The sequence below is a fragment of the Tachyglossus aculeatus genome, chromosome 2 (genome assembly GCF_015852505.1).
Source record: "Tachyglossus aculeatus isolate mTacAcu1 chromosome 2, mTacAcu1.pri, whole genome shotgun sequence".
NCBI lineage: Eukaryota > Metazoa > Chordata > Mammalia > Monotremata > Tachyglossidae > Tachyglossus > Tachyglossus aculeatus.
In genome coordinates, this window is record NC_052067.1 from 45,994,911 (window position 1) to 46,018,517 (window position 23,607).

General features: G+C 45.7%; 1 protein-coding gene across 3 annotated transcripts in view; it reads left to right on the plus strand.

Moving 5' to 3' along the window:
* PDE1C (phosphodiesterase 1C) overlaps positions 1-23,607 on the plus strand; it is a 213,801-nt gene that overhangs the window by 15,573 nt on the left and 174,621 nt on the right. For all 3 annotated transcript variants that reach the window (XR_005456432.1, XM_038768036.1, XM_038768048.1), the window contains exon 2: positions 8,089-8,115. Coding sequence is in view for 2 of the 3 variants with exons in the window: in XM_038768036.1 (XP_038623964.1) it covers positions 8,089-8,115 (27 nt within the window). In the remaining variant the exon portion in view is untranslated. The remainder of the gene's footprint in view (positions 1-8,088; positions 8,116-23,607) is intronic.

A 23,607-nucleotide genomic window follows, 5' to 3' on the forward strand; every position in this document is an offset into this window, starting at 1 on the left:
AGTCAATAAATTCTCAGTTTCCTCCCTCCCTTTCCAGTTTCTCTTCCTCTCCCCGCTTGTCTCCTGGTGCTTTCCCTCAGGCCACTATCCTTGTCCAGATCATTTCTGATGAAGAAAGCTTTACCCATTGGCCATTCCCAACACTCAGTTTAAGCCGATAGGTGTGACTGAGAACAGTCAGGGAGGTTTTTTTTAAATATGCTGTTTGTTGAGCGCTTACTATGTGCCAAGCACTGGTCTAAGCATTTGGGTAGATACAAGGTAATCAGTTTGGATACAGTCCCTGTACCACAGGGGCTCAAAGTTTTAATCCCCGTTTTACAAATAGTAATGATAGTATTTTTTAAGCGCTTAATTATGTGCCAAGCACTGTACTAAGTGCTGGAAGAGAAAACTGAGGCCCAGAGGAGTGAAGTGACTTGCCCGAGGTCAAACAGCAGACAGATAGCAGAACCAGGACCTTTTGACCCAAAGAGCTCACAGTCTACAGTTGACAAGAGGAACAATCACCCCTTGGAAAGATAAGCGGAGGGAAGGAGGTTGTAAAAGAATTGAATCGTGCACAGTGCTTGGCACATAGCCTAAGTCGGTGAGACAGGGCTGAGTCCAATCTCCTGACTGCAGAAGCTGCTTTTGAACTCCCTGGGTCCCACTGGAAAATTAGTCTGTGGGAAGAGCTGGGAGACATAAAAGTAAGCTCCTTGTGAGCAGTGAATGTCTCTGTTTATTGTTGTATTATATTCATTCATTCAACCCTATTTATTGAGTGCTTACGGTGTGCAGAGCACAGAACTAAGTGATTAGGAGAGTACAATACTATGTGCCAAGCACATAAACAGTTACATCCCCTGCCCATACTCTCCCAAGCACTTAGTACAGTGCTCGCCACACAGTAAGCACTCTATAAATCCGATCGAATGAATAAAAGGGCAGTAAAGTGCTGACTTTTCTCCCTCCCATCCTCTTTCATGGTGAAAATGGAGCCTATAAAAGCCGTCAATCTGAGGGCTGCAAACAGAGGGTATGGATTATGGCAGGGCTTGATAAAGCATGTGTTGAATCCCCTGCTCCAAGTTCTCCCAGCAAAGCCAGCTCAGCCACATGGCAACGATGCTCTCTGGGAACTCGAGAGAAGCAGAAATCCACTCTCGCCAGGGCGGAGAGCGTTGGAGGGACACTAAGCTCAGCGTCTATTTGAAAGCCGATCCGTTTTTCATATTTGTTGAGATGGTCTGCTCCAGAGCTCGTGGAACAGTGCGAGTCAGAATGACGCACACACAAGCACACACAAACACACACATACACGCCCTAGAGATTTTTTTCCCCCCAAAGGAATACTTGGGAACAGCTTGGCTCTCTAGTAATTGGAGAGGTGAAAAGTAACCATTGCCTGCTCAGTTAGTGATCAACCGTAAGTCAGTGAGTCAATTTATTTACTTAAGGTGTGCAGAGCACTGTACTAAGCACTTGAAAGAGTACAGTATAGCAAAGTGGGTAGTTCAATCAATCATATTTTTTGAGCACTGACTCTCTGCAAAGCACTGTAGTAATATTAATAATAATAAAAATAATGATGGTGGCATTTGTTAAGCACTTGCTATGTGCCAAACACTGTTCTAAGCACTGGGGTATATACAAAGTAATCAGGTTGTCCCACGTGGGGCTCACAGTCTTAACCCCAATTTTCCAGATGAGGTAACTGAGGCCCAGAGAAGTCAAATGACTTGCCCAAAGTCACACAGCTGATAAGGGCAGAGCTGGGATTGGAACCCACGACCTCCGACTCCCAAGCCCGTGCTCTTTCCACTGAGCCATGCTGCTTCTCACTGTACTGTACTAAAAGAGTACAATACAGACATGTTTGTTGTCATATTGTCATGTTGTATTGTCCCAAGCGCTTAGTACAGTGCTCTGCACACAGTAAGCGCTCAGTAAATATGATGGAGTTCAACAGACACATTCCCTACCCACAGTGAGCTCACAGTCTAGAGGGGGAGGCAGACATTAATGTGAATAAATACATAAATTACAGATACATATGTGCTGTGGGGCTGGAAGCAAGTTAGGGTGAGGCAGAAGGGAGAGTGAGAAGAGGCTTTAGTCAGGGAAGGCTTCTTGGAGGAGAAGCCATGTTCCCTGCCTACAATGAGCTCACAGTCCCCCAGAGGAGAGCTAACCTTTGGGAAACAAGTGGAGAGAGAAAGGATTTGAAAGAATTGTTCTAAGGGAATGGGGGCTGCAGGGGATCTTTTTCGGGGGGCTGGGCTTGCGCTGTGATGTCATGGAACAGCAAGGCTGGGGTCCGGGGCACTTAGCACAGATGACTGAGGAGGGCTAAGCTCAGTATCATTGAGCAAGTCGTTGCAGGTTTTCCTTCCCTCCACTCCTTGTCCCAATAATAATCATCTTCATCCTCATCATTTTTATGGCACTTGTTAAGCACTTACTGTGTGCCAGGCACTGTTCTAAACACTGGGGTGAACACAAGCTGATCAGATCAGACACAATCCCTAAAACAAGTGGGGTTCATAGTCTAAGTAGGAGGGAGAGTGAGTATTATATCCCCATTTTACAGATGAGGAAACTGAGGCACTGAGAAGTTCAGTTCAATTCAGTTGTATTTATTGAGCACTTACTGCATGCACAGCACTGTACTAAGGGCTGGGGAGAGTACAATATAACCATAAACAAACACATTCCCTACCCACAACGAGCTTACAAGGAACTTGCCCAAGGTCACCCAGCAGACAAGTGGCAGAGCCGGGATTAGAACCCAGGTCCTCTGACTTCCAGGCCCGGGCTCTATCCACTAGGCCGTGCTGCTTCTCTCTCTTCTAGGCCAGATTTCCCGTGGATTTTCCTACCTGCTTCTGGATGAATCCTGTTCTGCACTCTAGGGCCGAGGATGGCCGGGGGTGCGGCATTGAGGGAAGAGGGTTCTCTCTCTCCCGCAGAAGCCCAGACCCGTCTTGGGGGTCTCTGCACCTCGGTGGCCCACAGCTCCTGAGGTTGGCGAGGGAGGAGGCTGTCCAACTTCTGCCTAAAGAGGCTACTTTGGTCCAGGGACCTCATTTCCCCAGGGGATCAACCCTGGACACAAACTGGCTCAGTGGATGGAGCACAGGCCTGGGAGTCAGAAGGTCACGGGTTCTCATCCCAGCTCCTCCCCGTGTCTGCTGGGTGACCTTGGGTGAGTCACTTCACTTCTCTGGGCCTCAATGACCTCATCTGTAAAATAAGTATTGAGACTATGAGCCCCAGGTGGGACAGGGACTGCGTCCAACCCAATTTGCTTGTATCCACCCCAGTGCTTAGTACAGTGCCCGAGACATAGTAAGCACTTAACAAATATCACCATTATTATTATTATTATTCTCCGTGCCTCAGTTCCCTCATCTGTAAAATGGGGATTATGACTGTGCATCCCATATGGGACAGGGACTGTGTCCAACTTCATTACTTTGTATCCACCCCAGCGCTTAGAATGGTGCTTGTCAAGTAGTAAGCACTTAACAAATATCATCAATATTGTTTTTATTATTATCATTATTTGGGATTTTTCTGGGGAAATGGGATGGGCGCCATCTGAGCCCTCCATCTCGGATCTCACCCGAGCCGTGGTTGGGGGAGGAAAGAAGGGAGTCACCCCAACACCCTCGGGAAGGGGGTCTTTAGCCATCCACCCTGCCAGATTGTCCTCCCGGAGAGCATTGCTTCTCCACAGAGCACTTCCCTCTCCCTCCCTTCCCTTTTCTCTCCCTCCCTCCTGCTCCTTCTGTCTCGTTAAACAGTAATCCGAGCATTTCCCGCCTAGAACCCCGAGTGGGCATGGATGCTGGCACAAGAAGGAGATTTGGGCTCCTGCGTCACACCAGCTGTTCACGGGGAAGCAGGGCAAGGAGGGGAAGGAAGCCTGCTGGCTTCCTAGGGCTTAGGCAAGAGGCACGTTTTACTTTAGGGGCAGCCTGGCTTTTTCCGTCTCACCAGGCCTCCAGGTTTAAGGGTTGGCCTGGGCTACAGAAGCGGGGAAGCTCCCATTTGTATGACATCACCTGGCTGAAGCCTGGGTAATCGTGAAGATTTAACTCTAAGCTTGTCATGGGCAACATGAGAAGCAGCGTGGCTCAGTGGAAAGAGCCCGGACTTTGGAGTCAAAGGTCATGGGTTCAAATCCCGGCTCCGCTACTTGTCAGCTGTGTGACTTTGGGCAAGTCACTTAACTTCTCGGGGCCTCAGTTCCCTCATCTGTAAAATGGGGAATAAGACTGTGAGCCCCCCATGGGACAAGCTCATCACTTTGTAACCTCTCCAGCACTTAGAACAGTGCTTTGCACATAGTAAGTGCTTAATAAATGCTATCAAAAAACCCAACTCTGTTGTTTTTATACTCTCCCAAGGGCTTAGTGCAGTGCTCTGCACATAGTAAGAGCACAATAAATACCATAGATTGATAATAATTGTAGTATTTAGGGTTGACTATGTGTCAAGCAGTGGGCAAAGTGGGGTACATGTAATATAATCAGTTCAGATGTAGTGTAAGGGGGCAGGAGAAGCAGCATGGGCTAGTGGGTGGATGACGGTCCTGGGAGTCAAAATGACCTGGGTTCTAATCCCTCCTCCGCCATGTGTCCGCTGTGTGCCCTTGGCTAAGTCACTTCACTTCTTTGTGCCTCACTTACCTCATCTGTAAAATGGGGATTAAGACTGTGAGCCGGAGGCTCCCCCTCCTCCTCCTCCTCCTCCCCATCCCCTCGGCCCTACCTCCTTCCCCTCCCCACAGCACCTGTATATATGTTTGTACAGATTTATTACTGTATTTATTTTACTTGTACATATTTACTATTCTATTTATTTTATTTTGTTAATATGTTTTGTTTTGTTGTCTGTCTTCCCCTTCTAGACTGTGAGCCCGCTGTTGGGTAGGGACCGTCTCTATATGTTGCCAACTTGTACTTCCCAAGTGCTTAGTACAGTGCTCTGCACACAGTAAGCACTCAATAAATACAATTGAATGAATGAATGAATGTGGGACAAGGACTGTGTCCAACCCAATTTGTTTGTACCCACCCCAGCACTTAGAACAGTTTCTGGCACATAGTAAGTGCTTAGCAAGTACCAATATTATAATTATTATCATAATTATTATTAATGGGTATTTTAATCCCTCTTCTTCACTTCCTCCCCCTTCCAACATATTTCGTCCTCCCCGCTCTTCCTCTGTTTCCTTCTTCTCTGCCTCAATCCCATCTTCCTCCTCCTCCACCTTCTCCTCACCATGCCTCAACCAGGCAAACGGTGGTAGTAGAGAAGCAGTGTGGCCTCATGGAAAGAGCACAGAGTCAAAGGATCTGGGTTCTAACCCTGGCTTCGCCACTTACCTGCTGTGTGACCTTGGGCAGTACTCTTCCCTGTGACTCAGTTCCCTCAACTGCAAAATGGGGGTCCCTAATCTGCAAAATGGGGATTCAGTCCTGTTCTCTCTCCTCTGTTCCGCAGTTCCGACTGTGAACCCCATGTGGGAACTCATTACCTTGTAACTACCCCAGCGCTTGGTACAGTACTTGCTTGGCACATAGTAAACACTTAACAAAGCAGCATGGCTTAGTGGATAGAGCACGGCCTGGGAGTCAGAGGGACCCGGGTTCTAATCCCAGCTCTACCACATGTTTGTTGTGTGTCCTTGGCCAAGTCACTTCTCCGGGCTATAGTTACCTCACCTCTAAAATGGGGATTTAGAGTGTGAGCCCCATGTGGGACAGGGACTGTGTCCCACCCGATTGACTTGTATCTACCTCTGCATTTAGAACAGTGCATGACATATAGTAAGCGTTTAAAAAGTACTAACAAAGTGTTAATCTTTGTTCTTGCCCTGCACAGTTACTGAAATGCTCTTAATTGATTCCCCAAGAGAGCATTGAGTGCTCTAAACTGACTAGCTCCCCATATGAAGCGTTTGAGTTAGCACCCAAGTTCCAAAAACAAAGACCCAAACATTACAAATGTATATTAAACCAGGGATAAAAAACACAGTTATAGAATTGTACAATCAAATGGCAAGATCATTATGTCCCAAGAATAAAAGATGATGAATTCATTTTTTAGTGTACCTAGGTCAATATTTAATTTTCCAGGGGTTTTGGTAGTCTACTCATCAAAAAGATACCTCTTACTAACATACTAGAGAGCTATCATTATTTAATGCCAAAGGGCTTTTAATCTCTCTAATCAAGAATTCTTTAAAAATGGAGAAAGAGGGGAAGAGTTAGAAAGTGAGGTGTTTGATTCAAGGGAACTAGCATCCTTTTGAAGTCAGTCAGTCAATCATATTTATGGAGTGCTTACTCTGTGCATAGCACTGTCCTGAGCGCTTGGGAGAGTAAAATATAACAATAGACAGACACATTCCCTGCCTAAAACAAGCTTACAGTCTAGAGGAGGCGATGTCAGATGTGAAAACTCAGTAGCTCTACAGTGAAAAAGGGCTAAAGGAATCAAGTGCTTGGTAGAGGACAGTGCAACAGAATCAGCAGAATTCCCTTCCCATAAAGGAGTAACATTAAAACAGGGGATTCCTGTGCTCTTCCAAGCTCTTAGTACAGTGCTTTGCACCCAGACAGCGCTCAATAAATACCACCGATTGATTGATACGTTTCCATGTCCAGCGCCACCATATTTCCCGTGTCAGGATCCCCCCAAAATGATTTTGTGAGGACTGAGGGGTGATGTAGTGGAGAGAGCACAGACCTGGGAGTCAGAAGGTCATGGGTTCTAATCCCCGCTCTGCCACTTGTCTGCCAGGTGACCTTGGGCAAGTCACTTCACTTACCTGTGCCTCAGTGACCTCATCTGTTAAATGCGGATTGACACTGTGAGCCCCAAGTGGGATGGGGACTGGGTCCAACCCGATTTGCTCGTATCCACCCCAACACTTAGTACAGTGCCTGGCTTATAGTAAGTGCTTAAGATATTATTATTATTCCTCTACACAGCCAACTCCCGGGAACGCCTCCTTGGGGAACACAGAGGCTGGGAGGGACCTTGATAAATCTTTAATGCACCGAATCACCTTGCCTCCTCCTACCTCCCCTCCTCCTACCTCCCCTCACTCCTCTCCTACCACAATCCAACCCGCACACTTCATTCCTCTAATGCCAACCTACTCACTGTACCTCGCTCTCTTTTGTTTCATTGCCGACCTCTCGTCCACATCCTATCTCCGGCCCAGAACGTCATCCCTCCTTATATCTAATAGACAGTCACTCTCCTTACCTTCAAGGTGCCACTGAAGGACCGTCTCCTCCAAGAGGCCTTCCCTGACTAAGCCCTCCTTTCCGCTTCTCCCACTCCCTTCTGCGTCACCCTGACCTGCTCTCTTTCTTCACCCCTCCTTCAGCCCCACAGCACTTATCTACAGGGCTCTAGCTTATTTCTATTAATGTCTGTCTCCCCCTCTAGACTGTAAGCTTATCTTGATCAGGGAGTGTGTCTACCAACTCTGTTACATGGCTATGTAGTACTCTCCTAAGTGCTTAGTACAGTGCTCTAGACTGAGCCCATTGTGGGCAGGGATTGTCTCTCTTTATTGCTGCATTGTACTTTCCGAGCACTCACTGCAGTGCTCTGCACACAGTAAGCGCTAACTAAATATGATTGAATGAATGAATGCTCTCACAGTAAGTGCTCAGTAAATGCGATTGATTGATTTAAATCTTCAGCAGGGTCCTTTGGAATCGATCAATCAATGGTCTTTATTGAGCACTTACTATGTGCAGAACATTGTACTAAATGCTTGGGGGAGTACAGTGCGATAAAGTTGTATGGAGGGGAAGGGGAAGAGGAGCAGAGGGGTGCAACAAGTGTATCTATTTGGAGAAATGCACCTTGAACAAAATTCTGTCCAAACCATTAAAAAAACATTTAAAAAAACCCATTTTCTATGGAACTGGGAAGACCAAAGCTTACGCTTGCCATTTCTAGCACTAGCCTCCTTTCCTGCCTGACTCTTTTCTAAGCAAACACCAACCCCAAAGTTCCTACGATGGACCCAGTCACTTGAACTGATGACTCTCTACATTTCTTTTCTTGCAGGAGAAAATACAAGAAGACATCTCAGAGGTAAGATCGACTTCCGGATGGATCTGGACCCTTTTCTTCATTCTCATGATGGCTGGGGTTCGCAACGGCACAATCCTAATAAACTATCTCCCAGTTCCTACCCAGCGAGAGTCAGCTTGGTCTTTTACCATTCCGAACCAGGATTAAAAATCGATTTCGGGCATTTCTCCCATCTGAGAAATGCAGCCTTCTGAATGAGGTTGAGGGGGAAATTAGGGCCCTGTGGATTGAGAGGTCAAAGCCTTGTGATTGGGGAAAAGTCTGGTTCTCTTTATGGTGTGCTTGCCAAGAGGACGTTTGGCAGGGGAGTGATGAGCAGTGTGGAGAGCGTCTTCGAATTAGAAACTTTTCCAAGTCTCTGCTTTTAACTTGGATTAAAAGTTGTGTTCCTGGACAGCTGACCCCTTGTATCATTTCCTCTGATTGGCTCCCTTCTGCTATAAGAACACCAGTTCATTGCATGGTTATCAATGCACCTGAGGATGCACAATTCTTTGTGCATCCTTGAAGAGCCCCAGCCTCCCCTGGAGAAGTAAAGGGAAATGTTTATTTGTTCGCCTACCTTTCTGTGTATGCGGGTGTTTTGACTCCGGGCCATATTTCATCGCCCCACTCTTTCGGGAAGCGGAAATGTGATGGATGAGGAGGGGCGAATGGAAGACTTGCTGTGTTTAGAAGCAGGTACTGAGTGTTGATGAAGTGTCTTCTGATTCAGGTGGCCCTTGGTGATGGCTGGCAGGCTTTTGTGCCTATGAATGGTCTCCCAGCGTTATAGGTGTCCATCTTACCAAACAGGGAGGGTGATGCTCTTTAAAGTGTCTTTTGCCTGAGAGCTTTGAGTGATTACCTAAGATGATCCCTCTGCCATACATTGTAAAATCTCAGGCTGATCAAATCCGGTTTGAAAAGGAGGTTGAATGTTTCAACTTCTGATCAATCGATCAGTGGTATTCATTGAGTGCTTACTGTATGCTGAGTACTGTACTAAGTGCTAGGGAGAGTATCATTTAACATCATCATCAATGAGAGCTTATTTATTGAGAGCTTACTGTGTTCTCAGCATTGTGGCTTAGTGGATTGAGCATGGGCCTGGGAGTCAGAAGGACCTGGGTTCTAATCTCGGCTCCATCACTTGTCTGCTGTATGACCTTGGGCAAGTCACTTCACTTCTCCAGGCCTCAGTTACCTCAGCTGTAAAACTTGGGATTAAGAGTGTGAGCCCCATGTGGTCCAGGGACTGAGTCTGACACAATTAACTTGTATCTATCCCAGTGTTTGGAACAGTGTTTGACACATAATCAGCACTTAACAAGTACTATTATTATTATATGTTTGGGCAAACACAGTACAACAGAATTGGTAGACACATTTCCTCCCCACAAGGAGCTTACAGTTTAGAGATAATAATGGTATTTGTTAAGCACTTTGTGCCAAGCACTGTGCTAGGCGCTGAGGTAAATATAAGATAATCAGATCGGATAAAATCCCTGTCCCTTGTGGGGCTCACATTCTGAGCGAAAGGGAGAATGGACATTTAGTCCTCCTTTTACAGTTGCGGAAACTGAGGCACAGAGGAGCAAAGTGACTGGCCCAAGGTCACCCAGCAGACAAGTGTCAGAACTGGGATTGGAACCCAGGTCCTCTGACTCCCAGGCCCGTGCTCCAGCCACTAAACCATGCGGTTTCTAGTTCCACTGTTCATTTCATATGCATTAACAGCCTCGATCGGCAGACTTCGAAACATTGCAGTTCTTCCTGTGACCTCATAAGGGTGTCTGTCAGAACGTCTTGATACCAAGCCCTAGGAGCTTAGCAAGCTTTAAGTGACTAAACAAAAGCCCAGGGTTCTCTTCTCCCCCATCTCCCCCGCCCAAAATGCACTTCCATATTTTGCGGATTATGGGAATTCGTTAAGTGACTTCTCCTTTGGTGGTCCTGAGATCAGATCGAATTCTGCAATTTCCAAGTTTGGGCTCCAGGCCTCTGCTTCACTGATTTAGTCAATTGTCTGACACAGCATCCCACAGAGTAGATGCTTAGAACAGTGCTCTGTATATGGTAGGGCCCCCAGGACATTGCTCACTATAGTAAGTGCTCACGATAGTGCTCAACACAGAAGGTACCTAGTATAATGTCCTGCTGTGTGACCTTGGGCAAGTCACTTCACTTCTCTGGACCTCAGTTCCTTCAGGTGGAAAATTCATTCATTCATTCATTCATTCATTTGATCGTATTTATTGAGCGCTTACTGTGTGCAGAGCACTGTACTAAGCACTTGGCAAGTACAGTTCAGCAACAGAGACAATCCCTAGCCAACAGCGGGCTCACAGTCTAGAAGGGAGGGGATAGACATCAAAGCAAGTGAACAGGCATCAGTAGCTTCATAAATGGGGACTAATACTGTGAGCCCCACATGGGACGGGGACTGTGTCCAACCTGATTAGCTTGTATCTACCCCAGTGTTTAGAACAGTGCCAACACAGAGTAAGCGCTTAACAAATACCATTTAAAAATACCGTGCAAATTGATGATGCTGATTTTCAGGGGCACTTGTAATATATCACTTCCAAATTTTCCTATACGGACAGTTTGTCTGGGACTCTTTGGTTAGGAAAGATTTGAAAACCACCTTAGGAAATATGAGAAATTTGGCCTTGACTCTGCTGTCTTAACATCCCTCATCCACTAGACCAAAGTATGTATTTCCTTTCACTGGATTTTCATGTCATGCATTTAATTCCATTACTTGCGGATCAAAAATATCACTAATACAATTGAAATTAACTAATGGGTTTATGCGGCAATATTTTCAGATCGTGCACGACCACTGTAATCTCATCTTCTCTAAACTGACATCATCTCATAACAGAGTCCTCTGCATCATATTGTTTTCAAACGAAGCAGACAGTCCCAAGGGGAAGCAGCATGGCGTAGTGGATAGACTACGGGCTCGGGAGTCAGAAGGTCATGGGTTCTAATGCTGGGTCTGTCACTTCTCTGCCGTGTGACCTCAGGCAAGTCACTTCACTTCTCTGTGTCTCAGTTACCTCATCAGTAAAATGAGGATTAAGACTGTGAGCCCCATGTGGGACAACCTCATCACCTTGTATCCCCTAGTGCTTAGAACAGTGCTTTGCACATAGTAAGTGCTTAACAAATACCATCATTATGCGGGACAGGGACCATGTCCAACCCAATTTACTTGTATCCACCCCAGCTGTTAGTTCAGTGCCTGAAACATAGTAAACACTTAATAAATCCCAGAATTATAATTATCATTATTAAAGAGGCTGGGCCTGGGAGTCAGAGAACCTGGGTTCTAATCCCAGCTTTACCATTTGTCAGCTGTGTGACCTTGGACAAATCATTTCACTTCTCTGTGTCTGTTTTCTCATTTGCAAAATGGAGATTCAGTACCTGTGCTCCGTCCTCCTTAGAATGTGAGCCCCATGTGGGACCTGATTATCTTGTATCTACCCCAGTACTTAGTATAGTGCTTGGAACATAGTAAGCAATTAACAAATACCACAGTTATTCATAGTTTCTGTGAAGTAACGTAGTATGAAGTTGTATAGTGCTGTCACATGTACTGACTTCGAAGTTGGGGTGTGAAATTCTTAAAGCCCTCTCCAAATAAGTTGAATATTTTGCATGTGCTACACTTTCGTCGTTGTAGCTCTGGACTCCTGATGAATTACTCCGTAAAGACACTAGGCAGCATATGAGTTCATTCATCCCTTTTGCTTTGAGTTAAAACTCGGGTCAGAGTTGCTCAGAAGTTCTCTTTTGGAGCACAGATATTCAGAGGAGAGAGAATTTGTGGCCTACCACGTTCAGTCCATCAGTAGTATTTATTGAGCACTTCCTCTGGGCAGAGCACTGTACTAAGTGCTTGGGAGAGTCCAATACAGTAGGTAGACACGATCCCCGCTCCAAAGCCGGCAAAGATATTACCATGTTTTATGTTTTGAGAGTATTTTTGTGGGTTTAAAGACTCTGAATGGGGAGTTTTTTTTTTAATGGCAAAGAGCAACAGTCTCCTCCCTGAACTAAATTTCAGATGTGAGCTTGTTGTGGGCAGGGATTGTCACTGTTTATTGTTGTATTGGACTTTCCCAAGTTCTTAGTACATTGCTCTGCACACAGTGAGTGCTCAGTACATATGATTGAATGAATGAATGAGAATTGCTGAGGCTACATCTTCCCTTTTCTTGGTCCCCAGCTCTTTTCTCTGCCATGATCTCTACCATTCATATCTCCCTAGCCCCAGCAGAGGGTGGAGGATGAACGGGCTGACCAATGGGAAAAATTGATCTCCTGTGGGCAGGGAACAGGACTGCTAACTCTGTCGTACTGTTCTCTCCCAAGCATTTAACACAGTGCTTGGCACATAGAAAGTGCTCAATAAATAGCACTGATTGATTGGAAGTCACAGAGTGGACTGAGAGTTTGTGCTCCCCGTGACCACTTAGAGAACGCCACCTTACTTGAACTCTCCACTGCCTCCCAATCAATTAATCTGTCATTATTAGGCAATTTTTTAAGCACTTACTATGTGCCAAGCACTGTTCTAAGCGCTGAATATTAATTGAGCATTTACTGTGTGCAGAGCACTGTGCTAAGTGCTTGGGAGAAGACAATACAACAAAGTTAGCAACAGTTAATGATATTGGTATTTGTTAAGCACTTACTATGTGCCTAGCACTGTTCTAAGCACTAGGGTAGATGCAGGTAAGCAGTTTGGACACATTTCCTGCTCCACATGGGGCTCACAGTCTTAATCCCCATTTTACAAATAAGGTAACTTGGGCACAGTGAAGTGGCTTACCCAAGATCACACAGCAGACAGGTGGCAGAGTTTGGATTAAAACCCATATCCTCCGACGTCTTGGCCCATGCTCTTTCCACTAGGCCACAGAAGGCATATTCCCTGCTCACACTGAGCTCAAATCTAGAGGGTTTTTATGGAATTTGGATTTTTTTTGTTTTTGATTTGTTTTTATTTTAATGGTATTTGTTAAGCACTTACTTTGGCCAGGCACCATACTAAACACTGGGGTGGTTATACAGGGGGTTGGTCATAGTCTATGTCCCACAGGAGCTCTGAGCCTTAATCCCCATTTTTATAATACTAATAATAATGATGGCATTTGTTAAATGCTCACTATGTGCCAAGCACTGTTCTAAGCACTGATAATAATGGTATTTTTTAAGTGCTTACTATGTGCCAAGCGCTGAGGTAGATACAGAGTAATCAGGTTGTCACACGTGGGGCTCACAGTTTTAGTCCCCACTTTACAGATGAGGTCACTGTGGCCCAGAGAAGTTAAGTGGCTTACTCAAGGTCACACAGCGGACAAGTGGTGGAGCCGGGATTCATTCATTCAATCGTATTTATTGAGCACTTACTGTGTGCAGAGCACTGTACTAAGCACTTGGAACCCACATCCTCCAACTCCCAACCCCGTGCTCTTTCCTTTAAGCCACGTTTACTCTCTATAGATGAGGTAACTGAGGCCCGGAGAAGCAAAGTTACTTGCCCAAGGTAACACAGCAGACAAGTCAGTCATTCGTATTTATTGCGCACTTACTGTGTGCAGAGTACTGTACTAAACTTGGGAGAGGACAATAGAACAATAGTCACATTCCCTGCCCACACAAACTTACAGTCTAGAGACAGGGAGACAGACATTAATATAAATAAATGAATTACAGATACAGGCCTAAGTGCTGAGGGAGCAAGTGGCAGAGCCATTTGAAATTTGTGATGGAAAATCCAAACTTCCATCGCTCCTGGTTTCAGGATTCTGGAGGAGAGTACAATGTAACAACAAACAGACACATTCCCTGCCCACAGCGAGCTCACAATTATTATTAATCAGGATAATTAAGGGGCAGGTAGAAGGAGGAGAAGCCCAGCCAACTAATGTATTCCATTTGCGTTTTTCGCTCTGCCCTCCAGACTGAGTTCATTAAAACTTCTGAATGAATTCCAGCCCAAAGAAGATTACTCCATAATTTACTCTATTTCATGGCTGGCTTCCCCCTTCTCTCGGTACCCATACATCTTCCTGTGAGTCAGAAAGGACCGTCGCTTCATGATATAACACCATGCTCCTTTGGATGACTTGGTTCCCGCTTCTGATTGCTCTCGAGAAAGAATTAACCACTGCACTTCTTGGGCCCATATCCGTAATTTATTTATTTATAATAACGCTTGTCTCCCCCTGTCTAGACTGGCAGTTCTGTTTGGGCAGAGATCGTGTCTACTAAATCTCGCTTGGTCAGGGAATGTGTCTATTTGTTGTTGTATCGTACTCTCCTGAGCGCTTCATATGGTGCTCTGCACGCAGAAAGCACTCAATGAACATGATTGATTGAATAATAATAATAATAATAATTGTGGTATTTGTTAAGCGCTTACTTTGTGCCAGGCCCTGTACTAAGCGCTGGGGTAGATACAAGCAAATCAGGTTGGACACAGTTCCTGACCCACATGGAGCTCACAGTTTCAATCCCCATTTTCCAGATGAGGTAACGGAGGCCCAGAGAAGTGAAGTAACTTGGCCACGGTCACACAGCAGACAAGCAGCGGAGGCAGGATTAGAACCCATGACCATCTGACTCCCAGGCCTGGGCTCTATCCGCTACGCCAAGCCTCGTGTCAAATGGCTGCTTCGCTGCTGCCTGAGTGGAGGAAGAAGGGAACAGAAGAAAGGGACAGGGAGAGGAGGGTGGAAAGAAGGGGAAAGGAAGGAGAAAGATGAGGGTTTGGAGCAGGAGTCTGCATTAGGCCAGCATGGACAGCGACCCTGGAAGCCCACAGAAATCAACTCACAGATTGACCAAGGGAGAGAGTTTTGGGTCCTCACTTCACTCTCCAGGAGAAAATCCCTCCTCACTATCCAGAATGCTCCTCTGATGACACCTGGCTCTCCTTTTGCCTCTCGGCTTGGAAAAACTGCCAATCTGGGAGGGAAGGCAGCTGCCAATTCCCCACTTGTGTCTGCCCCGCTGGACCAATAATAATAATAATAATTATGGTATTTGTTAAGCACTTACTATGTGTCAAGCGCTGTTCTAAGCGCTGAGATAGATCCAAGGTAATGAGGTTGGTCACAGTCCCTGTCCCACACAGGGCTCACGGTCTTAACCCCCATTTTCCAGAGGAAGGAAGTGAGGAACAGAGAAATGAAGTGACTTGCCCTAGGTCACACAGCAGGCAAGTGGCAGAGTTGGGATTATAACCCAGGTCCTTCTCTCAGACCCTTGCTCTGTGGGACCTTTTCTCCCTCTTTAGTGCCAGCCAGGAAAGCTGAGCGAGGAGGGATTTGTTAAGACTGGAGTTTGTCCAAGAACGGAGGGGAGGGAAAGGGGAGGACGGGAGAGAAAGAAAATTGATTTCTTCCTTTTTGTCTGGTGCTGTTGTTAGTAAACCCGGATGTCCCCGACCCATTTGTGATGCCCCGCGTGGTGGCTGAACTGACTAATGCTTCAGCCCAAGTAGGGATGATTCTCACCTGTTGGCTAGTGAATTCTCTCCTTTCATGCCCTCCTCGGCCTCGCTGCTATTTGGCGGGGGCAATCGATCAATCTATGCTATTGATTGAGCACTTCCCCTGTGCTGAGCACCATACTCAGTGCTTGGGAGAGTAATAATAATAATAATAATAATAATGGCATTTATTAAGCGCTTACTATGTGCAAAGCACTGTTCTAAGCGTTGGGGAGGTTACAAGGTGATCAGGTTGTCCCACGGGGGGCTCACGGTCTTAATCCCCATTTTACAGATGAGGTAACTGAGGCCCAGAGAAATTAAGTGACTTGCCCAAAGTCACACAGCTGACAATTGGCAGAGCTGGGATTTGAACCCCTGATGTCTGACTCCAAAGCCCGGGCTCTTTCCACTAAGCCACGCTGCTCCTCCATACCGTACAGCAGACCATACAGCAGAGTCGGTAGGCGTGGTTCCCTGCCCACAAGGAGCTTACCATCCCAAGGGGGAGATGGACATTCTTATAAATAAATTAGGGATGTGTACATCAGTGCTGTAGTGCTGTGGGTGGGGTGAAATTAAGGGAAGGTGGACGGTAGACTTGTGTGTTTGCGTGAGAAGGGCAATAACAGCTTGAGGTGTCTCGGCCTTCCAGTGAGGCATGGGGCTGCCATTTTGGCTCTCTCAGAGGGGCGGGACGACCCAGCTACTTCCTGCCCAGTGCTTCCTCTGTAGCTTCTGGCCATGGAGGCTCACCCTCCAGGTTCCAAGTCTTCGGATGAGTCCCCACTCTTCAAGAGCCACGTTTAGTTCCAAGGGGACCCAGACATTCCTCTCGAGCTCGGGGTCCCAATATTAGCACGGGCCTGGGGGGTCAGAGGGTCATGGGTTCTAATCCCAGCTCTACCACTTGACTGCCCTGAGGCCTCGGGCAAGTCACTTCACTTCTCTGTGTCACAGTTACCTCATCTGTAAAATGGGGATTGAGAATGTGAGCCCCATGTGTCCAGCCTGATTTGCTTGTATCCACCTCAGTACTTAGTACAGTGCCTGGCACATTGTAAGCGCCTGACAAATACCACAATTATTATTATTATTATTATTACCTCTACTGTGCGGTCAGCACTTTGGGTTTGATTTTGGCCTCAGAGTGACAATGGAGGTATATGTCCGTAGCATAAATTATGTCAGTCATTTCTTGTTCTACTATATGTCCTGCCCCTGACCAAGATGAGCCCCTTCCTTCCTCTCCCCATCGTCCCCCTCTCCATCCCCCCGATCTTACCTCCTTCCCTTCCCCACAGCACCTGTATATATGTATATATGTTTGTACATATTTATTACTCTATTTATTTATTTATTTTACTTGTACATATCTATTCTCTTTATTTTATTTTGTTAGTATGTTTGGTTTTGTTCTCTGTCTCCCCCTTTTAGACTGTGAGCCCACTGTTGGGTAGGGACTGTCTCTGTATGTTGCCAATTTGTACTTCCCAAGCGCTTAGTACAGTGCTCTGCACATAGTAAGCGCTCAATAAATACAATTGATGATGATGATGATGAAGATGGGCAAGATACAATCTTTTGTGTCTGGTGATTTGGACCCCTCTAGTGATGCTAAACTACAGAGCCACCTGCCATAAATCAGTTGACTGAAAGAAGAGTGCAGTTCAGAAGAAGCATCGTGGCCTAGTGGATAGAACACAGGCCTGGGAGTCAGAGGGACTAATCCATGCTCTGCCACTTGCCCACTGTGTGACCCTGGGCAAGTCACCTCACTTCTCTTTGCCTCAATTACCTTATCAGTAAAATGAGGATTAAGATTGGGAGCCCCATGTAGGACAGGGACTCTGTCCAACCTGATTAGCTTGTATGTACTTAAGCAGCGTGTCTTAGTGGAAAGAGCCCGGGCTTGGGAGTCAGAGGTCATGGGTTCTAATACTGGCTCTGCCACTTGTCAGCTGTGTGACTTTGGGCAAGTCACTTAACTTCTCTGTGCCTCAGTGACCTCATCGGTAAAATGGGGATTAAGACTGTGAGCCCCACGAAGGACAACCTGATTGCCTTGTGTCCTCCCCAGCCCTTAGAACAGTGCTTGCACATAGTAAGCGCTAAACAAATGCCATTGTTATTATTATTATCTATCCCCGCATTTAGAGCAGCACCTGGAACATAGTAGGTGCTTAACAGATACCATTTAAAAAAAAAAACAGAGGTCAGGAACTGAACAGTAGGGGAGAGTTAAATGGTAGGAATAATATTTATTAAGCGCTTACTTTGTGCAGAGTATTGAACTAAGTGCTGGAAGAGAATACATAGTTGGGAATTAGGCTGAGTTCCTGTCCCTCAGGGGGCTCACAATCAAAATAATAATAATAATAATTGTGGTATTGGTTAAGTGCTTAATATGTGGTAAGCACTGTTCTAAGCACTGGGGTAGATACATGGTTATCAGATTGGACACAGTCACAGTCCCACATGGGGCTCACACTCTTAATCCCCATTTTACAGATGAGGGAACTGAGGCCCAGTGAAGTGACTTGCCCAGGGTCAAACAGCAGACAAGTGGCAGAGTCGATAGTAGGATGCAGGTCCTTCTGACTCCCAGGCCCATGCTGTATCCACTAAGCCATGCTGCTTCTCTAGCCACACTGCTTCTCCAAGAGTAGAGGTGGGGAGAAGGGACAGGAGGCAGATGCATCAGGAAGGTTGAAACAATGAAACACAACACTGAGAAATAGACACATTATAAACAAAAACTGATTTGTGGCTAGAGGAGCAGAATTTCAGACTCCTTGGAGCTCAGAGTTCAGAACGTCCCGCAAGCCACAGAGGCCTCTTGAGCTTCCAATGATCTTCCCAGGATTTTGTGGAGGCCTTGTGCTGTGGGGGATTTTTTCTTTCCCACTAGCCAGAGTGGTGTAAGATAGGACGGGACGGAGTCTCCTGGGTGGGAAGGCCAGGTTGTGTATTATGGCCAGTGCTGAGCTTGTGATCTCAAAAATGTACAGTCTGAACTGTAATGACAAGGCTTTCAGCTTTGCTGTATTTGAGGCCTGATCGTTCCGAATGGAGTTTCAAATTTGTACAGTATGGGACTCAGGGAGGGAAATCTGGGTTACATCCGTACACGGTTTTGGAATTCTGCTCAGCGGTATGGGTACCAGGTGTGTGATAAAGCAGCTTCATTTAGTGGCCTATGTTCCTGGAAGCCATTTTCCAGAAACTGAGTCATGGCGATGCTCACGTGGTAGAGTTATTTTCCGGTCAATGAAGGTGAGGTAATTCAGTTAATTCAGTGAATTAGGCACTGAATCCAGCTGGGCTTTTCCTATAGCTTGTTGTGTGGCCTTAGGCAAGCACCAGGCCTCAGTTTCCCCATATGTAAAATGAGGATGATAATGCTCTTCCCTCTGCTCCTTAGGCAGCCTATGAAGATGTGAGAAAAAAGAGGCAAAAATACTTCTTTGCACCAGTAGGAGGGATGGTTATCAGACTGTGAGCTCATTATGGGCAGGGAATGTTGTTGTATTTGTTGTTGTATCGTACTCTTCCGAGCACTTAGTACAGTTCTTTTTACACAGTAAGAACTCAATAAATATGATTGAATGAATGGAGCTAAGTAATTCTCAGTAGCTTTTATTAAGGACCACATCAATCAGAATTTATTGAGCATTTGCTCTGTGCAGTTTGGAACTAAACACTTATGAGAGTTTAATAGAATTGGTAGAAATGATCCCTGCCTTCGAGAAGCATATAATCTAGCAGAATAATAGTCATGATCAATTTATAATTATTAATAATGATATGACAATAATAATATTATTTTTTATGGTGTTGGTTAAGCGCTTACTGTGTGCCAGTCACTGTACTAAGCACCAGGGTAGATACGAGTTAATCAGGTTGGACACAGTCCCAGTCCCACATGGGGAAGTTAATGCCACCCTCTTCCAAGTGCTCAGTGCAGTGATCAGCACACTGTAAGCTCTAAATACCATTGGACATCATTGAATACCACTGATTGACCGAATGATTGACTTATACTAGCCCACCATCTAAATAGCTATGAATTTGCCCTAAATTGCCTGATGCCTCCTCATTCCCAGAGCTGACCAAAGCAGTGTTCTTCCTTTGTTTTCCAAATGCACACGGAAAAGAGTAAGGGTGTTGAGATACCGTGATCACTGTCTAACAACATCTGTTCCTGAAATGGTTCAATGCCCAAGCCTTGGTCTAGTCCAGAGCAGAAGATATGTCACACGACAGCAGCCTCTGTTGTTTTTCGGCAAATATAATCTTTAACAAAATCAGAGGCGATTTGAACAATTACAAGCTGTGGGCTAAAGCTTTCACTAATCTCCTCTGGGCTTTACCCTGATTTTGCTTTATCCACCTTCCTCTCTATCTGTATTTTCCTCCAGAACCCATTTACACTGCCCCCACCACCCAAGCTCAATATCTTCCTGCTGCTGATTCAAAACACAGAGGAGCTGGAAGGAATAATTATAATTATTATGGTATATGTAAAGTGCTTACTATGTTCCAGGCACTGTACTAAATGCTGGGGTGGATATGAGCAAATCGGGTTGGACGCAGTGCGAGTTAGATTCCAGGTCTCTGAAATCCCAGCTCTGAACACTTTCCACAAGGCCTCACAGCTTTTCGTGGGTAAATATTGTTCTATCTATGTTTCTTGAATTTTAGGGGTTCTCTTCCTTGAGTGCTAGAAAAGTTGAGGTATTATTTGTGTTTTTTTTATCATCAATTCTGTGCTAACCAAAGTTGTCCACTGTATTTTTTGATGGTATTTGTTAAGCACTTACAGTGTGTCAGGAACTGTTCTAAGTACTGGGCTCGATACCAGTTAATCAGGTTGGGCAAAGCCCCTTTTCCCACAGGAGGATGACAGTCTAATTAGGAGGGAGAACAGGTATTGAATCCCCATTATGCAATTGAGGCAAGCCAGAGAGTTAAGTGGCTTGCCCAAGGTCACACAACAAGCAAGCGGTGGAGCCGGAATTAGAACCCAAGTTCTCTGTTTCCCAGGATCATGCTCTACACACTAGGCTACAAAGCTGGAGATTGTGATTGTCAGGGATGTTCAACTTCAAGAAATTTTAAGTTATGCTTGCCTAATAACCTTGATGGGCATCTATGAAGACCAGGGATCAAAAATCTAATTTATAGAAATTTGGAAATGGAAACAGAGCTGAGCAAGAATGTTTCCTTTCCTTATCAGTTACCTGAGCAAGAGTACTGGCAGATTTTTGTGTGTGTGCGTGTTAAGCATTGGGCCAATCGATGAACAGTTAATTGTAGTATTAACTCAGAAATAGGGGAAATGGATTTTCTCTAACTCTTCCCACCCCTGGAAATGGTATTGTAGCGAGCCAAGGTTCGGCCTGAAAAATTCCTGCCTACTGGGAAAAGGATTGATTTGAAGAGTCTTCACTAAAATTTCTGGATATCACGGGCCGTGGGTTTTGTGGGGTTGTGCTGATGGGAGGCCCATTTTTTTTGCGGGGGGGAGGTCTATCTCAAGAGTAACATTTCCTGCAGGTTCAATTAACTTTATACAGCAACTGTATTTTCATTTTTTTAATGGTATTGGTTAAACAATTACTACATAGCAAGCACTGGGCTAGGTACAAGATACACAGATTGGATGCAGTCCGGTCCCACATGGGGCTCACATTCCAAGTTGGAGGGAGGAGGATTCAATCTCCATTTTATAGTTGAGGTAACTGTGGCCCAGAGAAGGGACTCACCCAAGGTCACACGGCAGACAGTTGGCAGATCTAGGATTAGAACCCGTGTCCTGCTGACTGCCCAGGCCTGAGCTCTTTCCACTAGGCCATGCTGCTTCCCAGAAGGCATCGCTACTAGTGAATTTATGTTTAAGGACATGCGTGGCTGAAAATGACAATCTCTCCCCCCACTTCAAAGTCTTATTGAAGGCACATCTCCTCCAGGAGGTACTCCATGACTAAGCCCCATCTTTCTTCTTCTCCCACTCCCTTCTGCATCACCCTGACTTGCTCCCTTTGCTCTTCCCCCACTCCCAGCCCCACAACACTTGTGTCCATAGCTGTCATTTATTTGTTTATATTAATGTCTGTCTCCCCACCTCTAGACTGTAAGCTCTTTGTGGGCAGGAAATGTATTGTACTCTCCCAAGCGCTTAGTACAGTACTCCACACACAGTAATCACTCACTAAATAAGATTGACTGAATAAACGAAAAGTCCAGTGTAGGATCTGTGCACACATAAAGGACGTTCCTTCATCTTTGCCATTCCTGCCCTTTTCTCTTTTGCCTCCTGGTCTCTCATTCTTGCTTTTTTTTTTGCTTTTTTTTAAAATGGTATTTAGTGAGCCCTTACTCTATGGGAAGCATTGTTGCAAGCACTGAGGTAGTTACAAGTTCATCAGGTTCGGACACAGTCCCTGTCCCACGAGGCTCACAGCCTAAGTAGGAGGGAGAACAGGAATTGAATCCCCATTTTACAGTGGAGAAAACTGAGGCCCAGAGCAGCCATGTGACTTACCCAAGATCATCCAGCAGGCAGGTGACATAGCCAGGATCAACCAGCAAGCAAGTGACATAGCCAGGATAAAAATCAATCCTTAGGAAGCTTTTGAGAGTAAAGATGTGTGCCCATCTTGATAGCTGTGAGTTGTGCTACTTCAAAGCATTCAATCCCCTTGCTCCCTCCTAATAATAATAAAAATAATAATAATCGTATTTGTTAAGCAATTATTATGTGCCAGCCACTGTACTAAACACTGGGGTGGATTTAAGCAAATTGGGTTGCACACAGTCCCTGTCCTATTTGGGGCCCACAGTCTCAATCCCCAGTTTACAGATGAGGTAACAGAGGCTCAGAGAATTGAAGTGCCCAGGATCACACAGCAGACATGTGCCCGAGCCGGTATTAAAATGCATGGCTTTTTGACTCCCAGCCCCGTGCTCTATCCACTATGCCATGCTGTCACTAACCACACTAGTCTCCTACTACAACCCAGTCTGCACACTTTGCTCCTGTAATACTAGCCTTCTCATTCTACCTCGATCTCATCTCTTCCCGACCCCTCACCCACTTCTTGCCTCTAGCGTGAAACACCCTCCCTCCTCATATCCAATAGAAAATTAATCTTCCCACCTTCAAAGCCTTATTGAAGGCACATCTCCTCCAAGAGGCCTTCCCTGACTAAGCCCTCCTTTCCTCTTTTCCTACTCTGACTTGCTCCCTTTACTCACCCTCCCTCAAAGCCCCACAGCACTTATGTCCATGTCTGTGACTTATTTATTTATATTAATGTCTGTCTCCCCCTCAAGACTGAAGGCTCTATGTGGGCAGGGAACATGTCCGTTTTACTGTTCTATTGTACTCTCCCAAGCGCTGGACACAATAAGCGCTCAATAAATATGACTGACAGACTTACTGGTCTGTTCTCAGCAAATGACTCCCAGGTTTCATCCAGGAGGTAGCCCCGTCTGAGATTTTGTTTGTTTTGTTTTTTCCACCGTTCCCCTTGAATATATCCTCTTCCCTTCTTGCTTTCAGTGCAGCGGAAGAAAAGAGGAAAATGGGGAAGTTGAAGCAAATCAATCAGTGGTATTGGGGGTTTACTGTGTGCAGAGCACTATCCTTACACTTGGAAGAAGACAATACAGCAGGTTGGAAGACATATTCCCTGCCCACATCGAGCTTACAGATAACATTGGGAGTTCTGTTGGAGGCACTGGCGTAGACCACAGCTCTATGCATTGCTTCTTGTAGGAGCTGTTCATCTGGGAACTGAGAAACCAAGAAGACACCCCCTGAATTGTGAAAATTGTGTTCCTCTGAGGTTACTGGGAGACTTTCCTCTATCATTTCCATGAGCTGACAGGTAGCCATTCTGGTTTTGGACAGGACAGTCCTGGTCTCCACCTGGTCTGTCTCCCGCCTGAAACAAATGTGAGAGCGGATGAATGAATATCTGAAACTTTTA